Below are 25223 nucleotides of genomic sequence, written 5' to 3'. Positions count from 1 at the left end.
AGCACTGGCTCCAACAATGACAGTGTAGGACCGGGCAGTGTTCACTCTTGTACACAGGGCCAAGGGGAATTGGGACCAATTTGTCAGCAACTGACAAGGTAAGAGAAAACAAAAGTTCCTTCCCTATTGTGCTACACTGGTGACGTTGGCTTTGTACAAAATAGTTACTCGTTTTAATCCAACTATAAACTCCTTAAAAATATTTGTAAAAACCTATCATCACTGTCTAATATGTTCAATAAGATATAAAACTCTCCTGTTCAGTTCCTCTGTTACTGAGAATACGAACAGAAAGAGCAGTGAGATGTGGGGTCACAGAAGAATTACAGCATCCCTCGATAAGAAACTAAGAGCATCATTCCAGTCAGGGAAGCTTTGGGAAGATGGATTCACACCATGGTATTATTCTCCCATGAGGCATGTGAAGTGTTTGGTATACACTGACTCCAGGCTGGTTTCTGCTACAGGGAGACTCTGCGATTGCCTTACCTTCCCAGACCCGAAGACAGCCTCTTGAGCATATCTGATGAGACACTCTTTGCAGAACAGGTGAGCATCTGCACACTGTGTTAGTTCCTCGAATGGAAACTCCCCATAGCAGCAGCGGCACTCAATCAGCTGGCCGTCCTGCAGGCCAGTAGATGGAAGCATACATGAAATGACCACCATACCATTCAGGTAGTGGCAGCCTCTTTAACTCCCAAATAAAGTCTACAGGTAAAAAGCACCCCCAGGCACCATTAAATCATGACAAGCTGTTTCATTTTAACAGTCTAACTCAAGAGACTAGCACAACACGAATAGCACTAACACGAATAGCAAAAGGCACAAAAATTTCCATGCTTCTCATATTCTTTTTATTAAAAAATTTTCTATGCCTGTTTGGGAGCCTTGCTGACACAAACAATTAAGCCAGGCGTTCTCAAACTGAGGCCCAGGGGCCACATGCCGCCGAGGACATTTATCCCGCACGCCTGGTGTTTTTGCCCCGTTTTTTTAACTTCAAAATAAGATATGTGCAGTGTGCATAGGAATTTGTTCATATATTTTTTTTAAAACTATAGTCCAGCCCTCCAAAGGGTCTGAGGGACAGTGAACTGGCCCCCTGTTTAAAAAGTTTGAAGACCCCTGGATTAAGCATTTGGCTATTTATTAAAAGGATGGTGGTTTGAACTTCTGCAGGAGCTCGGTGAGAAAAAGACCCAGAACTCGGTTCCTAGAAAGATACAGCCTAGGAAACACTTATGAGGCAGTTGAACGGGTTCTCTGGAGTCATACGTCGAAATAAGCTAGCTGGCACCAAACAACAGTGTATGCCTCTTTAAAGGCACGTGTCATGTAAGTCACACACCAGATGAAGATGCCCTTCTTCTGGTGTTATGCTTACATTTAAGACACAATGTTCCGCAAACCACCCTCCTTGCATCTTTACACTATGTTTTTGAATCATCAAACTGTTTGGCTGATCTTACCTACTTTTTTAGGTCTAGAGCGTTTTGTTTTGTTTAGCGTACAAAGTGATCACACCGATCGATATACCTCCCAGAGGCAGCAGAACCAGCCTATAGAGTCAGCTGCCAGCCATGACTGAGACAATGTGGTAATGAGAGAAAAGCCCACGACAATACTCAGAATCAATGAAGTAGGTGAGATTTCAAACTACCTTCTGATACTGTTCTTCATTCATCTGCAGGGCAAGCAGGAAGTCTTCATGCTAAGCAACAAAAAGGGTAAACATGTAGAAAAGGAAAACAAAAGAGGAAAATATATTTAATAAAGATGCCACAAACCATTTATTACTTGTTCCACAGGGATAAATCTAGTTACCAGTCATTTCCTCAGCGACATTGTGTGAAGAGTTACCACCTATCCCATTTCCATTCATCCTTCTTTCCTGCCCCTTCCTACCTCCTGGGTGGGTTTTGTTTTCTTGGACAAATGCTGCCCTTTTGGATTCTCCACATCTAGGACCACCTTCTTTACAAGTGTAACTGGTTTGTTTTTTTTAAAACATTTTATTAGGGACTCATACAACTCTTATCACAATCCATACATATACATACATCAATTGTATAAAGCACATCCGCACATTCCCTGCCCCAACCATTCTCAAAGCATTTGCTCTCCACTTAAGCCCTTTGCATCAGGTCCTCTTTTTTTCCCCCCTCCCTCCCCGCTCCCCCCTCTCTCATGTGCCCTTGGTAATTTATACATCGTTATTTTGTCATATCTTGCCCTATCCGGAGTCTCCCTTCCTCCCCTTCTCTGCTGTCCATCTCCCAGGGAGGAGGTCACATGTGGATCCTTGTAATCAGCTCCCCATTTCCAACCCACTCACCCTCCACTTTCCCAGCATCGCCCCTCCCACCCTTGGTCCTGAAGGTATCATCCACCCTGGATTCCCTGTGCCTCCAGCTCCCATATGCACCAGTGTACAACCTTTGCCCTATCCAGTCCTGCAAGGTAGAATTCGGATCATGGTAGTTGGGGGGAGGAAGCATCCAGGATCTGGGGGAAAGCTGTACTACCTCACACCCTGACTGAGCAGTACTACCTCACACCCTGACTGAGTAGAGTGGAGACCCAAGGTTCAAGTGTCGGCCACTGGAGATCCCCTCATAGAGGGGTTTAGGAGAGGAGATGGATCAGTGTAACTGGTTTTATGGGCTTGTTCGCGGTTTGACTGCAGGGTGATCGCTAGGGACCTCACATGTACCTCGGGTGGTGCACTTGTGCAGACAGGAACTGTAAACACAGGGAAGCCAAGGCAGATGACCCCTTCAGGACCAGGGGTGTGAGTGGCGATATCGGAAGGGTGGGGTGGAAATGGGGAACCCATTACAAGTATCTACATATAACCTCCTCCATGGGGGATGGTCAACAGAAAAGTGGGTGAAGGGAGACGTAAGCTATGACAAAACAGTAATTTGTAAATGATCAAGGGTTCATGTGGGAAGGGGAAGTGGGGAGGGAGGGAAAAAAAAAAAGAGGACCTGATGCCAGGGGCTTATGGGGAGAGCAAATGTTTTGAGAATGATTAGGGCAATAAATGTACAGATGCGCTTTACACAATTGATGTATGTATGGATTGTGATAAGAGTTGTAAGAGCCCCTAATAAAATTATTTAAAATTTAAAAAAAAAGAAAAGAGCTGGAAACACAGGGAATCCAGGACAGACGAACCCCTCAGGACAATAATAAGCATAGTGCTACCAGGAAGGTAAGGGGAGGGTGGGGTAGAAAGGGGTAACTGATCACAATGATCTACATATAACCCCCTCCCTGGGGGATGGACACCAGAAAAGTGGGTGAAGGGAGACATTAGACAATGTAAGACATGAAAGTAATAATAATTTATAAATTATCAAGAGTTTGTGAGGGAGGGTGGGGGAGGGAAGCGAAAATGAGGAGCTGATATCAAGGACTCAAGTAGAAAGAAAATATTTTGAGAATGATGACGGATGGCAACAAATGTGCTTGACACAATTGGATGGATGGATTGTGATAAGAGTTGTACAAGCCTCCCAATAAAATGATTTTAAAATGATGCTATATAAACTGTCACCCAAATTACATACATACAAACACTTTTCTGAACTTTTACTCAAAATGGAGAAGCCTTAGGGGAAGAGGCTGACACAGCATTGTAGAACTGCACAGAGCACCTAACCAAACAAGCCAAATGTCCAGGGGGATCAAAACACCAATAACTAGTATAAGAAAAGTATCTTAAGAAGCATGGTCGTGGAGAGCAAATGTTTTGAGAATTATGAGGGTGATGAATGTACAAATGTGCTTTATAAAATTGATGTATGTATGGATTGTGACTTATGAGCCCCTAATAAAATGATTTTAAAAAACTGTCATCTTGCTAACAAAAAAGTACTGTGAAAACTAAGCTGACAGAAAGAGTAGCGGTAGCTATAGCGTTTACAAACATGAGGAAAAATGACTCAAAAATTGGACAAAACACTCAATTTCACTAGTAGGGGAAAAGCATATTAACAACACAAATTAAGACACCACATTCCACCTATCAAAATGGGGGCAGCAGGAAAGCATGTCTGACAACACAGTCTGCTAAAGCTGGGAAAACAGGTACCCCGCGATATGACATTATTTGGTGAGAATAAAAGACAAGCCATCACTAGACCCCCAGTCCACATGGCCAAAGTCTTGCTCACCTCTGCCATCTCTTTGATCTTCTGTTCATAGAATTCCTGCTCTTGTTGCACGGCCGGGAGGAGGGCATGTCGGTCATAGGACCGACAGTGTCGCCGTTTATTCTCCAGAAAGAACATCCTTTTCTCTATCTTTATGTTACCTAGAAAACAAAGATAATCATACAGACAACTGTTGCCAGGAACCCAGGACAGCAGTCTTCAGTCTCTTCTGGTCCAGAGCGCTCCCCCACCCCCACCCCCAACCCTCCTACAGCATAGCCTAGTCTCTGGGAGACACCTGGGTTCCTGACTACTCCCTGAGCCCTACCAGGAACTGTGGGTCTTCCCTCCCCTTGGCATGCTCCATTTGGAGTCTCCCACTGTCCTGTCGATACTGACCAGTGTGAATACAACTCAACCACGTTCCAGTCTACTGCTGCTTGACAGGTATGTTTAGTTCTGGGCGTTACAAATAAGGCTGTTTGTAGTGCATATTGGTGACCACAGGTCCTCCCTTCAGCTGGGTATTGGATGACTGAGGGCAGGATACTGATCATGGGCTTATCATGAGCTAGGTATGGACGACCAATTGAGACTACTGATCACATCTGTGCGTCAGTAAGAAGAGCCAGTCTCCCAACACGGCCATGTCTATTTACACCTCCCTTTGCCAGCAATGGATGAGAGTTCCAGTTTCACGTGCTCCCCACCCTTAACAAAATGTGGTATCAGTTTTTCTCATCATTCTGATAGGTGTGCTACATGCACATCAGTGACATCATTAGGGGTGTGTGGATGGTGAGGATGCCAGGGTTAAAATCCTTACCCTGTTACTTACTAGCTGTGCAATCTCTGGAAAATTAATATAAGCAACCTGTGCTTCAGTTTTCCCTCATCCAAGAAATGATCATGAACAGCACACATAAGAAGCCTTTCAGGGCTGGCTGAGGTATAAATGTGCTAATCCACACGAAGCGTACCATCAGTACCACCAGGTTACTGAGCACAGTAAGCGCTCAGTAAATGCTTTATCTACATCAATTTAAATGATCGTCTGATTTTTATTCGTTAGACAACATCCCAGGAATAAGGTCTTGGTCATGGTCCATACTTTTTCTTGCTAATATTATTATTATTTAAACACTTTTATTGGCACATAATTCACATATAACTCAATAGTTCAATCATATTAAGAAAAGTTGTACCATCTTATGTTGTTAAGAGATTTTTACACCTATATTTTTGAAAGATACTGATTCTCCAGGACTTCTTTTTTTTTTTTTTTTTTCTTTCTCCAAGACTTCTATGGTGCTTTTGTTTGGAAAAAACATTGGATTCCTTAAATGAATTCCAAAGTGTTTACTCTTCTATTTTCTAAAATATGTCAAATTGGTGCTGTTTATAATTCTATGGTGTAACAATCTAGGGCTGGAAATTTCTGGGAGGTTGACAATTATACTTCTACAGTATGCGGGTTTTTGGATGAACCAGCCCATTTCAAGTTCGCTGTCAAATTCAAGCATGCAGATGGCGTGTCTCATAGCACTTTATTAGCCTTTTGCTCTTTGCAGGGTCTCCAGTGATAGCCCATCTTATTCTTGATGCTGCCAGTGTGCGCGCTCCCCTGTCCCTTAGTCCTTGCTGCTGGTGATAAGTGCTTTTGTTTTTTTTTAATAAATGACACCCAGTTTTACATTAGAAGACTGTTGGGATCTGAACCAAACTCCAAATTCACTTTCAAGTTGATACTGGCTCATAGGAATCCCCTGTGGGTTTCTGGGACCATAACTATTTATAGTAGAAAGCCCAGTCTTTGCTGGTGGTTTCAAACAGCTGACCACGGATTGCAGCCCAACATGTAGTCATACACACAAGGAGCCAACCAGAGGACACCATGTCACCCTCTGGTAGTCAAGTAACATAAAACCCTGCAATGCCCAGATAAAAAAGAAACTGGAAAGACAAAAATAAATTCCTGGAACAGCTGACGGATACTTAGCCAAGTGCTGAGTATTAAGACTGTGCCACAAATATTAAACCATTAATTGTTAAAGAAGTGCATTTACTTCTTGTCTTTACAGACAAGCTCAGAGCCCTAGTGGGGTGGTGGTTATGAGCTGAGCTGTGATCCTTAAGGCTGGCAACAGTCCAAAAGCACCACAGCTCCGAGGGTACAAAAATTGGGCTCTCCACTCCCGTAAAGAGTTCCAATCTTGAAAACCCAGTGGGGGTGGGGGCCCAGCTATGAGTCAGTATTTATTCGATGGCAGTGATTTTTGGTTTTTTAATAGAATACTAAGTGTAGTTTAAGAATTTGTAATGGAAGGGATACACCCCTAACAACGAGTAAGATGACAAAAGAGCAAAGCATCAAGTATTGCAAAATTCAGAGGGGGTGGTGGTATGTGACTTTAAGGCAGAGGTAGGGAACCAAGGCTTCGAGTGAGCCAATGTTTAAGAGGTTTTTACTTGGAAAAGGGAAGGCAGTCTTAAGTCTGTATGCATTGTAGTACAGACTGTCAATCTCACTGTTGTCTCTACAGAGTGAGCAGTCCTCGTTTGAAGCACTATGTCTGGACTTATACATTCAAACTTTGAAAAATACGCTGACATGCTGGATGACTACAAATCTACAGCCCGTCTCATTCTTGATATTGGCAATTTGTGTGCCATCGCCCCGCCCCGCCCCACTCCCTATCAGCCCAGCTGCAGGTGATAGCTAGTGCTTTGCTTTGTTTTTAAACTGATGTTCAGCTTGTATAAGACCACTGCAGTGATCAGTACATAGGACCAGACATCTATGAATATATGTGAGTTTAAGACATTTGTAGATGTGATTTATTTTTGCTGCAAATACATCCATGAATGTAGTGTACAAAGTTGTGAAAGCTTATCCATAAGCAAACTCCTTGAAGGAATGAGTCACTGGGCCTGACAGCTCAGTATCACAGTCTCAGGGGACCCCAAAGTTGTTTGGCTTAACAGTGTACAAAGACAACGTTTCTACATCCTACTTTGGTTGTAGTAATTGAGGTCTTAAAAACTCGCAAGCAGCCATCTAACATACAACTATCAGTCTCTCCCCATCCAGAGAAAACAGTGATGGAAAGTGAACATCTAATGGACTAATGGATCACATCAGTTTCCACAACCCTGAGATCATAACTAGATGGTGCCCAGCTAGCATTGGCAACTACTTAGAAAAAGATCCCATTTACCCAAGGACAATGTTCATAGGGCTAGGAATGAATATGGGGAGAAAGCAGGGTGAGTGAGGGTACAATAAGGGGATTGCTATGGATGAGTTGAAATAAAATGTCTAAGAATTACTGAACGTACAACTGACACTGCATCTCTGCAAACCTTCACCTAATTCACAGTATAAAGTTTAACAGAGAGAGACAGAGACAGAGACAAAGAACATATAGAGGGGGCAATCAGGGTGGTGAAGAGAAAAGAGACATATTATGAATGGCTACAGATTAAAGAATCAAAAGCATAGCAAGAAATTTCAGGAAGGGACATTTTGGCTTGAAACAGACTTTTCTAAAAGACCGAGCGAACCAGCAAAGGAACAGACTGCCTAGCAAAGCAGCATTTTCCTTTCTCCAACCTGTCAGAAGTAAAGACTATAGCTATCAGGCATGGTTGGTGGAAGCTCTGGATCCATTCACAGCTGAAGCGTGGACTGCCTACACATTGCCCTTACTATTCTCCATTTGTCACAGGACATGAAGGCATCCTATCGTCTCATAAAAGCCCTACTCAAAGCCAAGCTGCAAGGACCTTGGGATCATAGCCCAGCAGCCACAGACTCAGATGAACACCGACTCCACCCTTACCTTGTGGGTTTTCCCTGAGTCACTCATGAGATTCAGTTACGTAACTCAGTCCAGATGGAACAGGCAAGGAACAGATATATATTTATAACAATCTACAAAAAGTTATAGTGAACTTGAAGACAAACATCTTAGATGAAATTTGATGTAAAGTTCAACTATTTTATCTCTTGGGAAGGACTTTCAGCAATTCTGCCACCAGTGAAAATAACAGAATTTTAACAAGAGCTCTGTGCAGAAGCCCAGTCCATTCTGAAGTGAAACATCCCCAACCCATCGCTCTGAAGTGATCGCTTTACAGTCACGAGCCCAATGGGATGTTCCTACTGATAAAAGGAATTTTTTTTTAAACATTTTATTAGGGGCTCATACAACTCATCACAATCCATACATATACATACATTAATTGTATAAAGCACATCTGTACATTCTTTGCCTTAATTTTCTTTCTTTTTTTTAAAACATTTTATTAGGGGCTCATACAACTCTTTTCACAATCCATACATATAAATTCTTAAACCAATCTCCAAGACCAGTTTCCCTCCTAAATGTAAAGAGCTGCCCAGACACTTCTCTGCAGTTTTCTAACTGTACCCCAGCTATTCTGTCAACTGTGTATTCTAAGCAGGTAGAAGGAAGCTGAAAACTGCACTCCCTTGATAAAGGTTGTGTGGTGAGAGTGACACCCCTGGCGTGCCATGCTGTAAGCATCCTGCCTCCAGCCTCACCTATCCCCCGGGCCCGATAAAGACTCACACAGCTTCTGCAACATTCACAGTAGGCCATTACCTTGTTCAAATTTGAAATCTATATAAGAATACTGATTCATTTCTTTTCTCTTTTTTCTTTTTCCACTGGTTTCTGGTGATAGTTCCTGCCATTTTTTAATAGCATCAGAAAAGGCCTAGAAATTGAGAAAGGGAAAGATCACTGGCGTGAAAGGAAAAAGGAACATGTCAAACACAGGCAATCCCCACATCTCACCCTGACTCCTAGTCGAGGCTCACTATGTCTGACTGCCCAGAAATAAGCACTTGACGTTTTAACAGCTCAGTAAACTTACTTGACAAGACCCATGAGTGGCATCTTTTGTATGAGTTTGAATTTTGTTCCCCATTTTCTATGGTACCTTGGAATGACTTTAATGGTTCAAATACCCACTGGATCTTATCTGGAGGAAGATGAACCTCAGGTAAATGTGGCTTCGTACTGAGTCTATGTTAAGCCACACTTTACAGAAGATCAGAACAACTGTCCACAAACGCATGGGTCTAAGACGACGGTGCTTAGACACCCTCCACACTTAGAACTTAACCCACTCTCAGGGTGACGTTGCAGCCAAGTTGGCCTACAAAATGAACAATTAAAGACATGTGCTCCTCAAAATATCCAAGTACATGAGACCAAAAGGGCAGCACTTGCCCCAAAGTAAAATTTGGAAGGCAGGAAGAGGAGAGTTGGGAGAATAAATGGAAGCCCAGGGTGGAAGTAGGGACAACACCGACACATTGAGGAGACTGCAACCAGTCACAAAATGACCTATGTATAAATTACTGAATGGGAAACCAATCTGTTTGATAATCTTTCACCTGAACCACAATAAAATAAAAATAACGGCTCCATACTTGTTTGTCTTTTGGAAAATAAGTCAGTGCCAGAAGAACGAAGAGCCTGAGAGCATAAAGGAAATGGCAACAAATCTCTGCAAAAGGAGTACACAAGGGCCAGAAAGGCACTCAACTCTTTTATTCAGGTGACTTCGCTAAGAACAGTACCCTTCTGAGTCAGGGACAGAAATCCTTAGGGCCCGGGTGGTAAGAGACAGAAGTTGAGCGCTATTGCTTTCAGCAGCTACCAACTCTGTTCTGCATCAAATAACCAATCTTTACAAACCACACCTAAAGTAACTGCCAAGGCAGTGCCTGGGAGTAGGCTGAGTGACACTGATGTCAGGAAGCCAATTGGGGAAGGGCAGAACATCACATTCCAGCAGCCCCACCCCACACTCCACTGCAGACTGGGTCACTCTCCACATCGGTAGGCCAAACCACGATGTCCCTGACTCTAAGCTGTTCATTCTTTTCCTGCCGCTCTTCGTCTCAGCAAATCCCTCTATCTATTTCTCCTCACCCTGCCCCAGCCCGATTCCCACAAACTGACTCTTTGTTCAGTGCTCCTGAGAAGGAGCGGTCAGGAGCAAGCCAGCCCACAGGAAGCCCCCAGAGAGCACCTTTCGGGTGATTGCATAGTGTCCTTTGAGTTCATGCAGGGCCCATTTAATGTCCTGGCTGCTGAGCATTTTGAAGTCGGCCATCAGGAGGTCAGCAGCTTGGAGGAAGCATCGCTGGTCAAGAGGAGCCAATTTGGAATAGTCAAAAAAGTCTACTTTAGGCAACTGAAATAAAAAAGCAGCACAAAAAAATCAGTGAGACAATGCATTTCCCAAGGGATTGCCCCAGGAGGTGGGTCACCTTAAGAATCAAGTACTACAGAAAAGAAAGGTGTCCTCAGCATCAGAGCCACTCCGAAAGGAAGTATCCAGCCTGGGACAGTAATGAATGATGGAGGCTCAGGGACTCTATTGGAACCCAGAGCTGGTACAAAGGTACTGAGGGAATTTCAGCACAATGATTCAGGCATCTTCTTTTCATCAAATGCTCAGAAACTTGGACAACTTCCTCTGCTACAGAATGCATCAAGAGAGACGGTGAAGCCCTCCTATGGGGAACAGGAAGGTCGAGCAATTGACTCCAGTGATGCAGGTAGGAACTCATCTGTGAACACATTAACTGCTAGTTTTGATCACCAATGAGGGAAATAATTCAGGTTTTAAAAATCAAATGGTTTACACATCATGACCGAGGATTTGGTTACACAGGTGTATGCTCTCTAGCACGTGAACCTTCACATGAAAAGGGGGAAAAAAGCCATTATCAGATATTGAAGTCTTATTAACTAGCTGCATGTTGAAGTACTTGAAGGTGACGCGTATTGGTGTTTCCAATTCACGTACTTTGAAATGCATTGCACAAAAAGACATACTTGAATTCTATGCCAATAAAACTGTTAGGACAAGGAATTCTGGCCACTTGTTCCTTCTTGGGACATTTGGGTTGCAGGAGTAAAGACTAGAAAAATCTGGGTACTTATGGGAAAGGAAAGACAGTTACAATGAAAGATAGTAACTATAAGGGGGCTTCAAAAAGCTCATGGAAAAAGTGGGGTTAATAGCAGGCAGTTTTTTCAGGGACTTTTTGAAGTCTTCTTACACAGTATTCAAAATAGGTCCAGCTATGGCCCAGGAAGTGAAACTAGAACACAGAAACTTTGGTTGATCTGGAACACCAGCCAGAAAAACTGCAGGTCCAAGTAGACATGGGCAACTCAGCAGAGGTGGTGGTGGACAAATGGGGAGTCTTCCCAGAGCCGGAGTCTTCCCAGAGACTGGAGTACTACCTGGACTGTGGTGAGCAGCTCACCTTCAAAGAGAGGCAGGAGGACACCAGTTCTGAGAGGACAGTTGTTTCCATTTAATCAGTCAAGAGGTTTGGTTGCTAAGCAACACTTACTCCGCCCTCACTTTCTCACAGGGTTAAATCAAATTGCTAGCAGGGCTCCAGTTCATGAGTTATCCCCCTAAGGCTTAGCAACATTTAAAAATGTGGGTCCTTTCTGGTGTTGCTTTGTCAGTCATGACTAAACTGGGCAGAACAGAAAAGGCTCTGATTCAAAGTGCATCAAGTTGGGAAATCCCAGGTGTGAAGGGTAAGTAAACAAACATACCTATAAGGATTTCAGTTCATAAATACTTGGATTTATTTCAAACAAAACATATATTTAAATATGTCTACAATCACTGCATGGCTGTAGACAAGTTCTCTCAGTAACACATTTGTCTCAGTTTATTCAAGTCCCTTAAAAAATAAAATAAAATCAGAAGGGATCTGGTGGGTCAGTTCAAGCCAGAGAGGTCAGCATAGAAGGTGATGGCAATTGTTTTTTAATGAGATTCCAAATGGTCAATTTGGATAGATTTTCTTGAAGGACATAGTCACGAAGATGTATTAGAAGGGTTAAGAAAATTCACAAAACTGCACTGGTGAGAAAAAACTAGGAAAAGTTATAACCAAGCAATGCTGTTGCCATCCATAAATGCACCTGCTCTTTCTTCAAGGAGATCAAAGGCTGCCCTGAGAGGCTTTCTCTGGGAACTACCCCCACTCACCTACAGCAGCCCTGATCTTGCTCCTTCAGATTTTTTTGTTTCCCACTCACAAAGCGCTATTTAAAAAGAGGTCGACTAACGTCCCTTAAATATGCCCAAACTGCTGTTTCGATGTAGTGCCTATTGAAGAGCACAGCATTCTCTGGGGGAAGGATCAGAGAGATGGAAACACCATCTTCTGAAGTGTACAGACCTAAATATAGGCTCGCTTGAAAAAGAACAGCTTCACGTCTTGATAGGTCTGTTTAACAGCAATGATTCTGTAATGATACTGTTTGACTTAAGCCTTATACTCATTCTGAACTCTCCAACTCTCCTACCCTTTCTCTCCCTGCTCATGTGTAAAAATGTGCCCTGACTCAACACTTTTTCGCCTCACCAGCAGGCGAGGAAGGAGTAAACCATTTCCTCCAGGCAGAGGTACCAAAACAAGCCCAGCACTTGCCTTTGTCTCATCTTGGCTGGCGAGCAGGCTGCTGCTGGGGTTTATGATGACTCTATCTTCTCTCTTTGGATAATCTGGGTTTTCCAGAAGAAAATTACAAAGTCTGCAACAACAAACGATGTTACTGTCATACTGCTTCCAATCCCCACAGTGCAGTAGGCCTACCAAGGAATTAAATCTTTGCAGCCCAGAAAACTGAAAAAGGACAAGACAGACAGAGCCCTGTGACATGGAGATTCCACTTTTGCAGCTACTTGAACAAGCAGTGGGCACACTGCAGACTACAGGCTTCTCTGAGGTTTACCGATGGCTGAGCGCCAAAGTCCCTGAAAACACTACTGGCTAAATGGTGTGGAACTGGAGAATGTGGACAGACAGTACTTAATGTTTATCAAGAAAATTATGAAAAATAAGGAGTGGGGAGAAAGCACCCATTCATATTCATAATTTAAAAGTTTGCTAAGCATCCATGAGAGAACTAAAAAAGGCCCCTTAATTTCATTAATACTTTTGTGGCCCTTTTTGTAATACACATCGCTATAAGCAACTGGAGTTACTTTACATTTATCTCACTGCAATGTGCATAGCCATGTTTCTTTACTGTTATCACAGAACACGCCAAGGTAAGGACATAGCACACATCCATGTATGCGTCACCCAGACTAAATAAATTTTAACTATCCTGCAGGCCAAATCTGCCCAACTATATATTTTCATAGAAAGCCCTGGTGGTACTTAAGTGGGCTGCGAAATATTAAGGTTAGTAGTTCAAACCCACTCTGAAGGAGAAACATGAGGCTGTGTGTTCCTGTAGAGTTAAAAATCTCAGAAACACTCTATAGCAGTGGTTCTCAGCCTTCCTAATGCCATGACCCTTTCATACAGTTCCTTATGTTGTGGTAACCCCCCCAACCACAAAATTAATTCCACTGCTACTTCATCACTGCAATTTTGCTAGTTATGAATTGGGCGGCCCCTGTGACCTCCAAAGGAGTCTATAGGGTTCCTATGAGTTGGTAAAGACGCTAAGGAACTCTGTGGCCAAGTGTTCTAAGTGCTGGACTGTAAAGGCAAAGTTGGCAGTTGAACCCACCAGTTGCTCCACAGGGCAAACACATGGTGTCAGCTTCCCTAAAGATGACAGCCTTAGTAAGGCTATGAAATAGACCTCTGGCCTTTTAGGGTCACTATGAGTTGAAATTGACTGAATGGTAATGGTTTGTTGGATCTTATCTTCTAACCAAGGCAGGAGATAACGGTGGCATGACTGAGCCTAGTAAGATGGGCAGACCTAGAGGTGTGGCACTAGCTACATAAAGAAGAAAGCATCAACTTCCTTGCTCCCACCTTCTCGAGGTGAGCCTTCCCTGGCCTAGGGGCCACACCGTGGTTTTCACTTGGTTCCCTTCATCCCATTTCTCTTGCTACCATATCATGAGTGGGGCCAACAACAGTACAACAGAAATAGGAAGACAGCTCAGCAGAGGAGGACAGAGAAAAGGTCAGAGAGGTGGGACTGGAACAGGAAGAGGACAGTTCACAAGGGCCCTGCTGCCAAGCCTCTCTTTCACCTGCCCAAACCCCTCAGCAAGCTCAGCACCTTTTCTCCATTGTCATTTCCAGGAGTCCCATACACTTCTGATCACTAAGCTCTCTCTCCTCTTTATCACCACAGCCTGATTAAATACTGAACAATGCCAAGGGCCCAACACAAACAAATCAAACCAAAATCCAAACCCACTGCCACTGAGTTTGTTCCAGCTCAGAGGGGCCCTTTAGGACAGGATAGATAATCTCAGAGTTCCCTATGCTTTCCTCTTTTCTGAAGCAGTCCAACTCTTTCTCTTGTACAGAGCAGCTAGTAGATTTCAAACCCCAACTAGTTGGTTAGTAGCTGAGCAGAGTAACCACTACACCACAAGGGGGCCTCAATATACTCCCTTCTTTCTAGAAATAAGATGCAACACAACTCGTGGATATTTGTGTCCCAGGATAGATTGTGTGAGTGTGCGTGTTTGTGGGGTTGAGGAAGGAATATGTTTGTGTTGGGGGGGGGTGCGCCAGGGGGAAGATGAGAGGCCAAGGAAACACAAGTGTGGCCTCTTCATATTATTTCCTAATTGACTGATTTGACATGCTGCCAGGAGAACGCACTCCTGCCAAAGTCCAGCCTTTTTCTCCTTGGACAGATGCCGCTCCCCAGAATTAATTTCAGGAGCATCATTCTGTGAGTGAAGGGTCATGGTGAAGCAGCCAAACAGCAGACTGCCTGCCAGATGAGGTGATTTCCAGGTAAAAAGTGGTGAGATCTAAAGGCCATTTTGAAGTGGCACATAAAGTGGCTGAGAGTCAGCTATCACAAAATTCCCAGACTCCTCAGCTCAGCTCTGGGCCTAGTTTACACATTCAGCTTTGTCCTGTTACTCTCATTAGCCACACCCTGCACCCCCGAGGTGAGAATAGGGAGGTCTCAGGGTTAGGGGTCATGTAATACCTCTTCTGTTGCAGTTTAAAATTTCTATTGTAAAGGTCTGAAATTTTAATTAATTTCAGTATACTCATTTCACTTCTGGGAGAAGTGTAAGAGAATAAATTACTTCTTTTTGCATTTCTTTTCTTTGGGACACTTTTCTCCCTGCCCCTCCACTTGAAGTTACTATCTATTTCTGAAGACCTTGCTTGCACTTATCATAAAACTACAGAAATGCTTCCATCGATTCTGCAGACAAGCAGAACACTTTCTGTTATAAAGTTACAAAAGTATTTTTAAACATCTTGACCAAAACACAAGTAGTCACACATCTCTGAACACCGAAACCCCGTAATTCAGTAACTAGGTAGTACCTACAAAGTCTAGGAAATGCTCTTCAGATGAAGGGGCTTCCAAAAATTTGCGTAAAAATGTCAGTAACAAATAATGGAAAATTTCCACAAACTTTCTGAAGCATTGTGGGGGGAGGTCAGATGCTCACAGGCAACCTCCCTGAGAGGGATCAGTTGCTGGACTGCAGTGTGCCCCACTCCCTGCTGTTAAGGATAATGGACGCCTGCAGTCATCTATTTCGTTCCTATAGGTGGGGTTTACACCCTACTAATGGTTCCTATGGAGGTCCAGAAAACAGGTCAAAGTTAAGCTGCCATCCTAAATCTAGGATCCGCCCATCTTATCACATGTATACCCCCAATCCCTCCTCTTCCTATTGTGTATATGTCCCTAGACCACCCCCTTTCATTACTGCATTACCTATAGCACAGCACCCCCTTCCTGTGACGTATGTCCTCACCTGTAATTAGGGGTTTGCATGTCCCCAGAGAAGATAAAAAGCCTGGGCTAGCATTAAACTCTCTCCTTCCACATGGACCACCAATCAGGGTTGAGGTGAACATGCTACCATGAATTGTGTCTGACTCCATTTATTTCAATATTTCTCTTCCATCTCTCATGCTCTCTATAACTTTACTATGATCTTTACTTATTATCGCTGTACAATTGCGCCTACCGGACCCGTAATGATGTGTTAGGGGCTGGCTTCCCCTGACAAAGCCTCATCATATTATGACTGCTAGAATTTTTCTAATACAATCATCTAAACAATGGTGAGCAATTCATCAAGTGAGATCAAAAGGCAGCATTTGCCCAGGGAGACAAACCCAGAAGGGAGAAAGTAACAGGAAAGAAAAAAGACAAAATAGCAAACACAGGGAGGACAGGAAGAGAACTTGTGACACTGTAGAGATTGCAATTAGTATCACTATTTTGCTCACAAGAAAAAGCTAATGTAAAAACAAAAGACAGCGACATACTTACACATTCAAATCATAGTAATTCTTCAAATGAATAATTTCCTCAACATATCCATTTGCTACATCTGGAAATCTTGCTTCCTAAAAATGTATAACATTTATAGTTCATTCACTGTAACAGTTTTTAATACAGTTAAAAAAGAAGGATACACAATGATTTAAAGTTTCAAGAAGCAGGTTTATGCCTGCTTTAAAACTCACACTCGGCTCCTGGGTTCATCTCTACACAGCATATGAAACTAGAAAGGCTTAAGAGAGCAACGGGCCCGCTATTCCCATAGTGCATATCTAGTCTTACTCTTTCAACAAAATTGGGTATGTCTGCCCAAACCTAAGGACTCCAAACACAAATAAGGTGCTCACCTTAAGAAATAAGCAACTTAATGGCCAGTTAAGAAACCTTGGGCAAAACAAGGTTGAGGCATTATCAAATACAAACAGACAAAAAACCCACACATTACTCTCTAGATCAATACTACCCAATGAGGCTTTGTACAATGACAAAAATGGTCTATTTCCAATATGGTGGCTTCTAGCTAAGGTGCCTGGGAAGTACAGGTATGCTCGCAACTTACTACTAATGTGAATGTTGGTGGTTAGAACCCACACGACATCTCCATGAAGGAAGCCCTCCAAACAGCTTCCAAAAAGAGCGCAGTCAAGAAAACTCTGTGGTACTCGGATCCCCTCTATTATCATGGAGTCATCCTGAATGAGGGGCCAATTCCACAGCTAGGAACAGCAGCAACCATTTACCTTCTGTGACTACTGGGCACTTAAAATGTGACTAATGCAACTGGATATACATAAACAGCTTTTAAATTCTTTGTTCAAATTGGAAAAAAAAAAAAAAAGAACCATGTGGGGCTGACAGCTATTGGACAGCACAGCTCCAGATAATCCAGGTACATGTGCTTTAGGGGTCGAATGGGAGGCTCTCTGGAAGTCTTCTTGGCAGTAAGCACAGATTAAGGGATCCTGATTCAGGGTTGTCTGTGTTTAGAGCCTCTCTCTCTCTTTTATACATCTAGATATATGCCTCATAAGAAAATCTTTAAGAAATTTTTTTGGGGAGTGGGGGTTAGTGAAAGAAAGTATTTATCTACTTACTTGTTTGGAAAAATTAAACTTACCGTTTCTTTAACTAATATTGCAACAAGTTCTTGATCTCCTTGCCCCCACATGTTTTCCAAATCGGATTCCTGAGATCTTTGCATTTGGAAGGCCGGCCCTGGCTCGTCATCATCCTCATCTATTATTGCTAGTCGTTGGTCTTCCAGTTCTCCTAAAGGATGGGCAGGCTGAGGAGAAGCAGGCCCTCGAATCCCATCCTGTTGAGGTTCTGGCCTGGGGAAAGCTGGATTAGGGAAGGCTGCCCGTGGTGGCTCATGCTGATACAACAGGAGGCCCAGTTCTGCTTCAGCATGCCGCTCCTGAGGAACAACCTGGCTTATTCTCTCACGGGTCTCTTGGTTTAGAGACTGGAAGTAAGGATGGTCTAACCAGCAGTCTTCTTCAATGGCCTGATCTTCTCTGATGGCACCAGATTCTTCGAGCTCTGTCTCTGATTCTTCAGATGATTGGTTCAAGGGGTCAGTTTCTGAATAGAGAAGATGACTGTCTTCCAAGATGATTTTTCTCTCTGATCCAAGGTTGCCAATGTCACTTGATGCTTGACTATGACTTGGTCCGGGTTGGGGTTCTCTTCTCTGACCACTTGGCTTAGTGAGTTCAGAGATTCCAGTAGGCCCAAGATCCAGAAAGGCATCGTAGTCATCCTCAGAATCATCCTGTGCCCCAGAATCAAACAATGGGTTGTTACACACTGAAAAATAGCTGTTCTGATCTGCTCTAGACATTTTAGGCCTTTCTTCTCCCAATCTTTTCAGATCTTGCCACTCGGCAGCTGGTTTGATGGGATTGGGTCGTGATGTCTGAGGTTTATTTGTCTAAGAAAAAATGAAATTTTAATAATAATAATGGTCATTTTTTTTTGGCCTGGGTCTACATACCTATTTCTGTACTGACAGGAAAACACAAAAAATAAAAACCATGACTTAAAGTAATGACTGTTCTTCACATTTATCTTGATAATACTGAAATCGATCAAACTATAGTATGGTAAGAAAGTGATCACCCATAGATTGAAGCTCTAAATTATAACTTGAAGGCAGGCCAAACATCATCACTTAAGAAATAATCAACTAAGAAGTTACTATAGGAAATTAAAATAAGTTACTAGATTATGAAAGTAATAGAAAACCCAAGACTTCTAAACAAAACTAAAATAGAACAAATTGTACATAAAGGAGAAAAATAAATAAATTAAGAACAACCTTAACCAATTTCAGATTTATTTTTAAGAAAACTCAAAAATCCTCTAGCTAAGGAAAGTAAAAGACTAGGCTAAGTGGAAAGACAAAATTTGTTCTGGGTTAGAAAGGATCAAAATGATAAATATTATAAATATAACAGTAAGATTTTCTTGAATTAAATGTATTAATTCCTTCTCCATTGATAAGTCATCAGTCTGATTTTGGAACTAAACAAACTAATAGCCAAATTTATATAAAAGTAAGTACAAGAAACAACCTAGAAGAGTTAGAAAAAATGTAGAGTAATAAGGGAGAGGAGAGTTTCTGACTGGGGAAATGCATTACAGTATTGTACATTAACACACACGAATAGTTACAGTAGTGTAGCAACTCGGGACTGACACAGCTCAAAACAGACAGCTTCTACTGCCCACTCTATAGCTAAATGGACATCATGTGGGTGAAAAGGGACCTGTCCTGGAATTGCGGACCAGCTGTTCTCCAAGGCCACACGACCCTCCAGATGTGGCTTGAATATAAGCTTCCCCAGGGGAAGTGAACTCACATCCGTCAGGATGACATCATCCACATCTTCATGTTGTTGAGGAGCTGGGGTGACCAGCATTGGAATCCCTTCCTCATCAGAGGAGTCAGATATGGTGATGGGTCCATCTCTGACATTGATCCAGTCTGCAGAAAAGCAGGTAACACCATTACTCAGGAGCCAGCACAATCACTTTCAGTCCATTAGTTCAATGTTGACCTGGAGAGACACAAGCCTAAAGCCAAGTTAACAGCTGTTAGTATGAAGTAAGCAATTTAACTTTCCCAGTGTTCCTTTCTGCAGAAGAAAGATGTAGCTTTCTACCCCCAGGAGTAGAAAACTCACAGGAGGTCGCTATGAGTCAGTATTGTCTGGATCGCAGTAAGTTTTTTGAGTGAGGTGGCATAGTGGGTTACTTGCTGAGCTGTTGGTGATTAAAAACCCACCAGTTGCTCCTTGGGAGAAAGTTTTCTGCTCTCATAAAGAATGACAATCTTAGAAACAAACAGGTACCGTTCTATTTTGTCCAAAAGGGTTGCTATGAGTTGGAACCAACTTGGTGGCAATGAGTTTGTTTTGACATCATTTTAAATATAACTAGAGTTAAAATAATCATCTAAATGTAGTAATCATGATTAAGGTCTCCACTTTTTGAGCACGAAGATAAGTATGATGCAGTGAATTAATACAGTCCCTCTAACCCAGTGGTTCTTAACCTATAAATCCAGATCCCTTTTTGGGGGAGTGTCAAATGACCCTCTTTCACTGGGGTCACCCAACTCATAACACTAGCAAAATTAGTTATGATGTAGCAACGAAAATAATTTTGTGGTTGGGAGTCACCACAACATAAGGAACTACAGTAAAGTTGTTGAGTGGCATGAGTAAAGTTGAGAACCACTGGTCTAAGCAGTCTTTGCTACTTTTACAAAATGCCTGGGTGGGACTATGCAAATAAGATACGGAATCCTACTGAGTAGAATGGGTTAGTTTTGCCATCCTCTAGCCCAAGCATGACAGAGACCACATTTTTTGTGCTGAAAACTCAGCTTATACACAAGTATATACGATATATTACAGTGTCTGATTTCAGGTTCAGTGTTTGTTTCACTAAACCATGACTCCATTCCACAGCAAATTAATAAATATTAACAAGGAACTAAACCCAGGCCCTGAAAAGCACATTGCAAAGGACTTCCAGTTAAATCTGGCAGGATAAACTCGCATTATTATCTCCTGCAACTCTACAAAAATGTCAGAAAATTTGCATACACAATACACCTATTAGGAAAGATTATAGTCTATGAGATTTCAATAAAATTTTGGAAAACAACATTACAGGTGGCAAGCAATGCAGCAGAGAGACAGCAAAGGGAATGTCATCCAGAAACTCAATTTAATAGTTGAAAAGCACAGAACAGGTGGAAAGGGGGAACCGATTACAAGGATCTACATATAACCTCCTCCCCCAGGGGCCAACAGAAAAGTGGGCGAAGAGAGACGTCGGACAGTGTAAGATAGGACAAAATTTTTTTAAAAGATATAAAATAATAATTTGTAAATTATCAAGAGTTCATGAAGGAGGGAATAGCGCCAGGAGGGAGCGGAAAAATGAGGAGCTGATACCATGAGCTCAAGCAGAAAGCAAATGTTTTGAGAATGATGATGGCAACAAATGTACAAATGTCCTTGACACAATGGATGTATGGATTGTGATAAGAATTGTAAGAGCCCCAATAAAATGATTAAAAAACAAAAAAGGCACAGAAAATGCTATTGTTGTTAGATGTCATCGAGGTGCTCCGATCCACAGTGACCCTAAACAGAACATAACAGTGCAAGGTCCTGCGCCACCCTTTACAACTGTTCCTATGCCTGAGCCCATTGATGCTGCCACTGTGTCAATACATCTCATTGAGAGCCTTCCTCTCTTTCACTGCCCCTCTGCTTTACCAAGTATATCCTGATAATCATGTCCACAGTATGAAATCTTGCCATCCTTGTCTCCAAGGAGCACTCTGGCCTTACTTCTTCCAACACCGATCAGTTTGTCCTTTTAACAGTCCATGGTACTTTCAATATTCTTCTCCAGCATCATAATTCAAATGCATCAATTCTTCTTCAGTCTTCCTTATTCAATGTCCAACTTTCACAAGCATATGATGCAATGGAGAATACCCTGGGGCTTGAGTAAGGCGCACCTTGGTCCTCAAAGTAACATCCTTGTTCTTCAATATTCTAAAGGTGTCTTGTGCAGCAGATTTACCTAATATGTCTTCTGATGTCAACTTTTACTTCCACAAACATTGATTGTGGATCCAAGAAAGACAAAATCCTTGACAACTTCAATCTTTTCTCGGGGACATAGGCTCTAAAGGCAGAGATAAGAAGTGCTTTCAAGTCTACATTGTGATGAGATTCTCACATTTCTTCTTCAACTCTATGCAGCCAGATCCCCAGACAACAAAGTGATTCTCAGAACTGCATTGAGTTTTGTGTTTTCTCCCCTCCCCGCTTTTGGAGCCTGTTGAGTTTCTTAGATGAGTAGATTTGACATTTTGATTCGATTTTGAAATGTTTCCAGATATTGTTTCTTCTTTACTCTCCCTTATGAGGCTTCTATTCCTTTGGTACCTTTGTCCCAAATCCCATTCTTTTCCTTCGGGCTCTACAGACAGGATCATCTCTATTGATCCATCCTCAAGTATGCCCATTCATGTCAGGTCAGATCTGCTGTTGAGTAACCTGAGTAGAATTTTCATTGTACTGCAATTTTTTTAAAACTTTGGTTTCTTTTAAATCCACGAGTAGAGCCAACTTTGCAATCAGCTGTGAACCTAATTGTTAGAGGTTTGTGCTCACTCAGTAGTGTCATGTAAGTCTGGTGATTTGCCTCCATAAAGATTACAGCTATGAAAATCTTATGTAGTAGTTCTACCCTATAACACATAAGGTTCACCAAAAGTCAAAATGTTCTCAATAGCAATGTGCTTAGTTCTTTAAACATATTTATTATAAGTTCTTGGAAATCTGTCTCTTTAGTTCATGAGTTAGAGATCTCCACAGAAACAAGTTCTATAGACTGTTCTTATCTCCCTGTGTATCGGCCAAGGCGTTCTGGTGGTGGTGTGCTTATGTTGTTGGGCTGCTAACTGCAAGGTCAGCAGATCAAAAACACCACCGACCCCAAGGGAGAATGAGGGGGTTTTCTACTCCCACAAAAACATACAGTCTAAGAAACTCACAGGGGGCAGTCCTACCCTGTCCTACAAGGTCCTTTTGGGTAAGCATCGACTCAATGGCAGTGAGTTTTGGTTTTGATGTATGTCAGACTTTCCTGTTTCTTTGTAAGCCTCACAATTTCTTGATAATTTTATCTTTAAAAGTGGTACCGTGTGTCAGAGTAACCAGCTCCTAACAAATCATCATGGGTCCGGTAGGCGTAATTATACAGCTATAATATATAAAGATTATAGAAAAGTCAGAGAATAAGATAGGAAAGAAAGTACAATGAAGGAGCCAGACATACCTCATGGTAGCATGCTCACCTCAGCCCTGCTTGGTGGTCTATGTGGGGATGTGGAGGGTGGGAAGGGCAGGAAAGGGGGGAGAGGGAACAGGGAAGGAGGACAGGACAGGGCTGGAGAGGGGACTGGAGTTTAGAGCGATTTACTCCTAACCAAGGGTTATATATCTTTTGGTGACTGCAGCCCCTGATTACAGGTAAAGGCATATGTCACAGAAAGGGGTTGTACTATAGGCAATACAGTAATGGGAGGGGGACGATCTAGGTGTATACTCTTAATAGGAAGGGGAGAGATTGGAGGTACACATGACAAGATGGGCGGATCCTAGATTTAGAATAGCACTCTAACTTTGGATGTCACTGAGCAGGTTTGACCCGTTCTAAGCTCTCCAGGGAAACAATCATTATCCTATCAATAGGGTGTGGGCCCCACCTACAGTAGACCAGACAGTAGTGTAAGACTGCTCTGGATGGCTGAATGCCTTCAGGGAGATAACTAGACAATCATTTACCATTAGTTGCAAGCAGTGTCCTAGTTCTGACATCTATTTGGGGGAGACGAGCTGGGGAACAGCCTTTTCATATCCCATAATGTGGAGTAAAAACAGACTACTAATCAAAGGCTGGCAGCCCCTTCCTGGAAGAAAGATGGGACTATCTGTGCTCATAAAGATTTACAGTCTCAGGGCTCAAGTAGAAAGAAAATGTTTTGAAAATAATGATGGCAACAAATATCCAAATGCCCTTGACACAATGGATGTATGTATGTATTGTGATAAGAGCTGTATGAGGCCCCAATAAAATATTTACAGCCTGGAAATTCTAACAGGATCACTAAGAATTGGAATAACGCTTGATAACAGTAGGTTATTATATATCCATTTAAAATGTACACTACAACTCTGGATTCCAATCCTCTTTCCTCAGGGATGGTGGCTACTTGTGGTTTTATTTCCATGCAAACCACTTTTTAAATGGGCCTACAGCTATTAATTATCTTTGCTCAGGTGTTTTTTGTTGTTCTTCTTCCCAGTTTTTACCAATGATCTTGATCTTCTGTGGCTTGCAGAAAGCATTCTAAGTCAGTCACTTTCTAAGGTCTACCCTGCCTTTTGCTTTCTGCTACTGCATACAATTATTAAGCTTCACACTCAGCCAGGGATGAGTAACTTGCTAGGACCCTCTAGGTCTCTCCTACACATACATATTGCCTTTTGTTTACAAATAATCAAGGCTATACAGAAGCTTATCAAGATCTCTGGCTACTTCATTCCAATCACTCTGTTTAAATTTCTCAATGACTTACTGCTTGCCCTAACCTTTATCAAAACTTCAGCTGGCCAAAATACTGATCTTCCCTCATTGTCACTGAGATTGGTATTATGATATGGCTGCTGAATATGGAATTTTCCACACTGATCCAAAGAGCCACCAGCCAACCCCTTTTACAAGCAGTCTTCTGGGGCCAGCCCCACTCATTCAGGTATAAATACCCCACCACACAGAACAAAAGGAGATGCATGTGGAAAAAGGAGGGAATGATGTGGCCCCAGGCTAAATTACCAGACTTTCACGATTCAGTAGATTTCCTTGAATAACTGTTTTTCAATTCTTATATGCTCTGGGCCAGTTTCCAGTCCTTCAGTGGTAGATTTGTCGCACTTTAGGGGAAGGATATGCCAAGCTCCTCAGTCAGCCATTCTAGAAGTTCTACCTCATGAGGGTTCATTCTAAAGGGATGATGAGCTGTGTTCATTCATTTCTCCTTTTAGTTTTTATCAATTTGTTTTGCATATTTTAACAGCATGTTAATAATTGTGCAGAGATTTGGAATTAAGTTTTATCTTTCTAGTCCATAGACATTTTTATAATTATTATTTCTCATAATACGTCTAGCTCAAGTGTCTATTTCATCTGATACTATACTGACATATAAACCCCTATCTTGTTTATTTTTGTGGTGACAAAGAGTATTTATGATTATTTAATGATGCAACTTTTCTAATCTGTATATTGTCAACCTTTCCTTGGTCACCTACATTTTTTAAAGTCATTGGATTTTAAGTCCTGGGCAGGAAAGTAGAATATGATTCAGCGTTAAAAATGAATGAACTGCTATTTACTACAATGTGAATGAATCCTATTTAAAAAAAAAAAAATCACACTCAGCCAAAAGAATTCAGATACAGAAGAGTAAAATGGTCTCATTTATATGAAAATGTATGGTAACAAAAATCCCTAAATCCGTGGTTCCAGAAGTCAGAGTGGGATAAGGAGCACCTGCAGAGAAAACCTATCTGGATGGAAGCAGTAATTATATGGGTACACTAGCTTGTCAAATGTCATTGAACTATACACTTAA

At 42.1% G+C, this 25223-nt stretch overlaps 1 protein-coding gene across 3 annotated transcripts in view; it reads right to left on the bottom strand.

Annotated features, from left to right (window-relative positions):
- RNF216 (ring finger protein 216) overlaps window positions 1–25223 on the bottom strand; it is a 125728-nt gene that overhangs the window by 80781 nt on the left and 19724 nt on the right. For 2 of the 3 annotated variants that reach the window (XM_075527558.1, XM_075527557.1), the window contains 9 exons: window positions 19357–19481; window positions 17610–18425; window positions 16481–16557; window positions 12673–12775; window positions 10233–10397; window positions 8792–8906; window positions 4185–4324; window positions 1664–1714; window positions 490–627 (listed from right to left, as the gene is read on the bottom strand). In XM_075527558.1, coding sequence (XP_075383673.1) covers window positions 490–627; window positions 1664–1714; window positions 4185–4324; window positions 8792–8906; window positions 10233–10397; window positions 12673–12775; window positions 16481–16557; window positions 17610–18425; window positions 19357–19481 — 1730 coding nt within the window. The remainder of the gene's footprint in view (window positions 1–489; window positions 628–1663; window positions 1715–4184; window positions 4325–8791; window positions 8907–10232; window positions 10398–12672; window positions 12776–16480; window positions 16558–17609; window positions 18426–19356; window positions 19482–25223) is intronic. The other variant, XM_075527559.1, reaches the window with a different exon arrangement.

The sequence above is a fragment of the Tenrec ecaudatus genome, chromosome 12, assembly GCF_050624435.1.
Source record: "Tenrec ecaudatus isolate mTenEca1 chromosome 12, mTenEca1.hap1, whole genome shotgun sequence".
In the NCBI taxonomy this organism is placed as follows: domain Eukaryota; kingdom Metazoa; phylum Chordata; class Mammalia; order Afrosoricida; family Tenrecidae; genus Tenrec; species Tenrec ecaudatus.
Note: the sequence above shows the minus strand (reverse complement) of the source record. Positions and strands in the feature narration are given on the sequence as shown.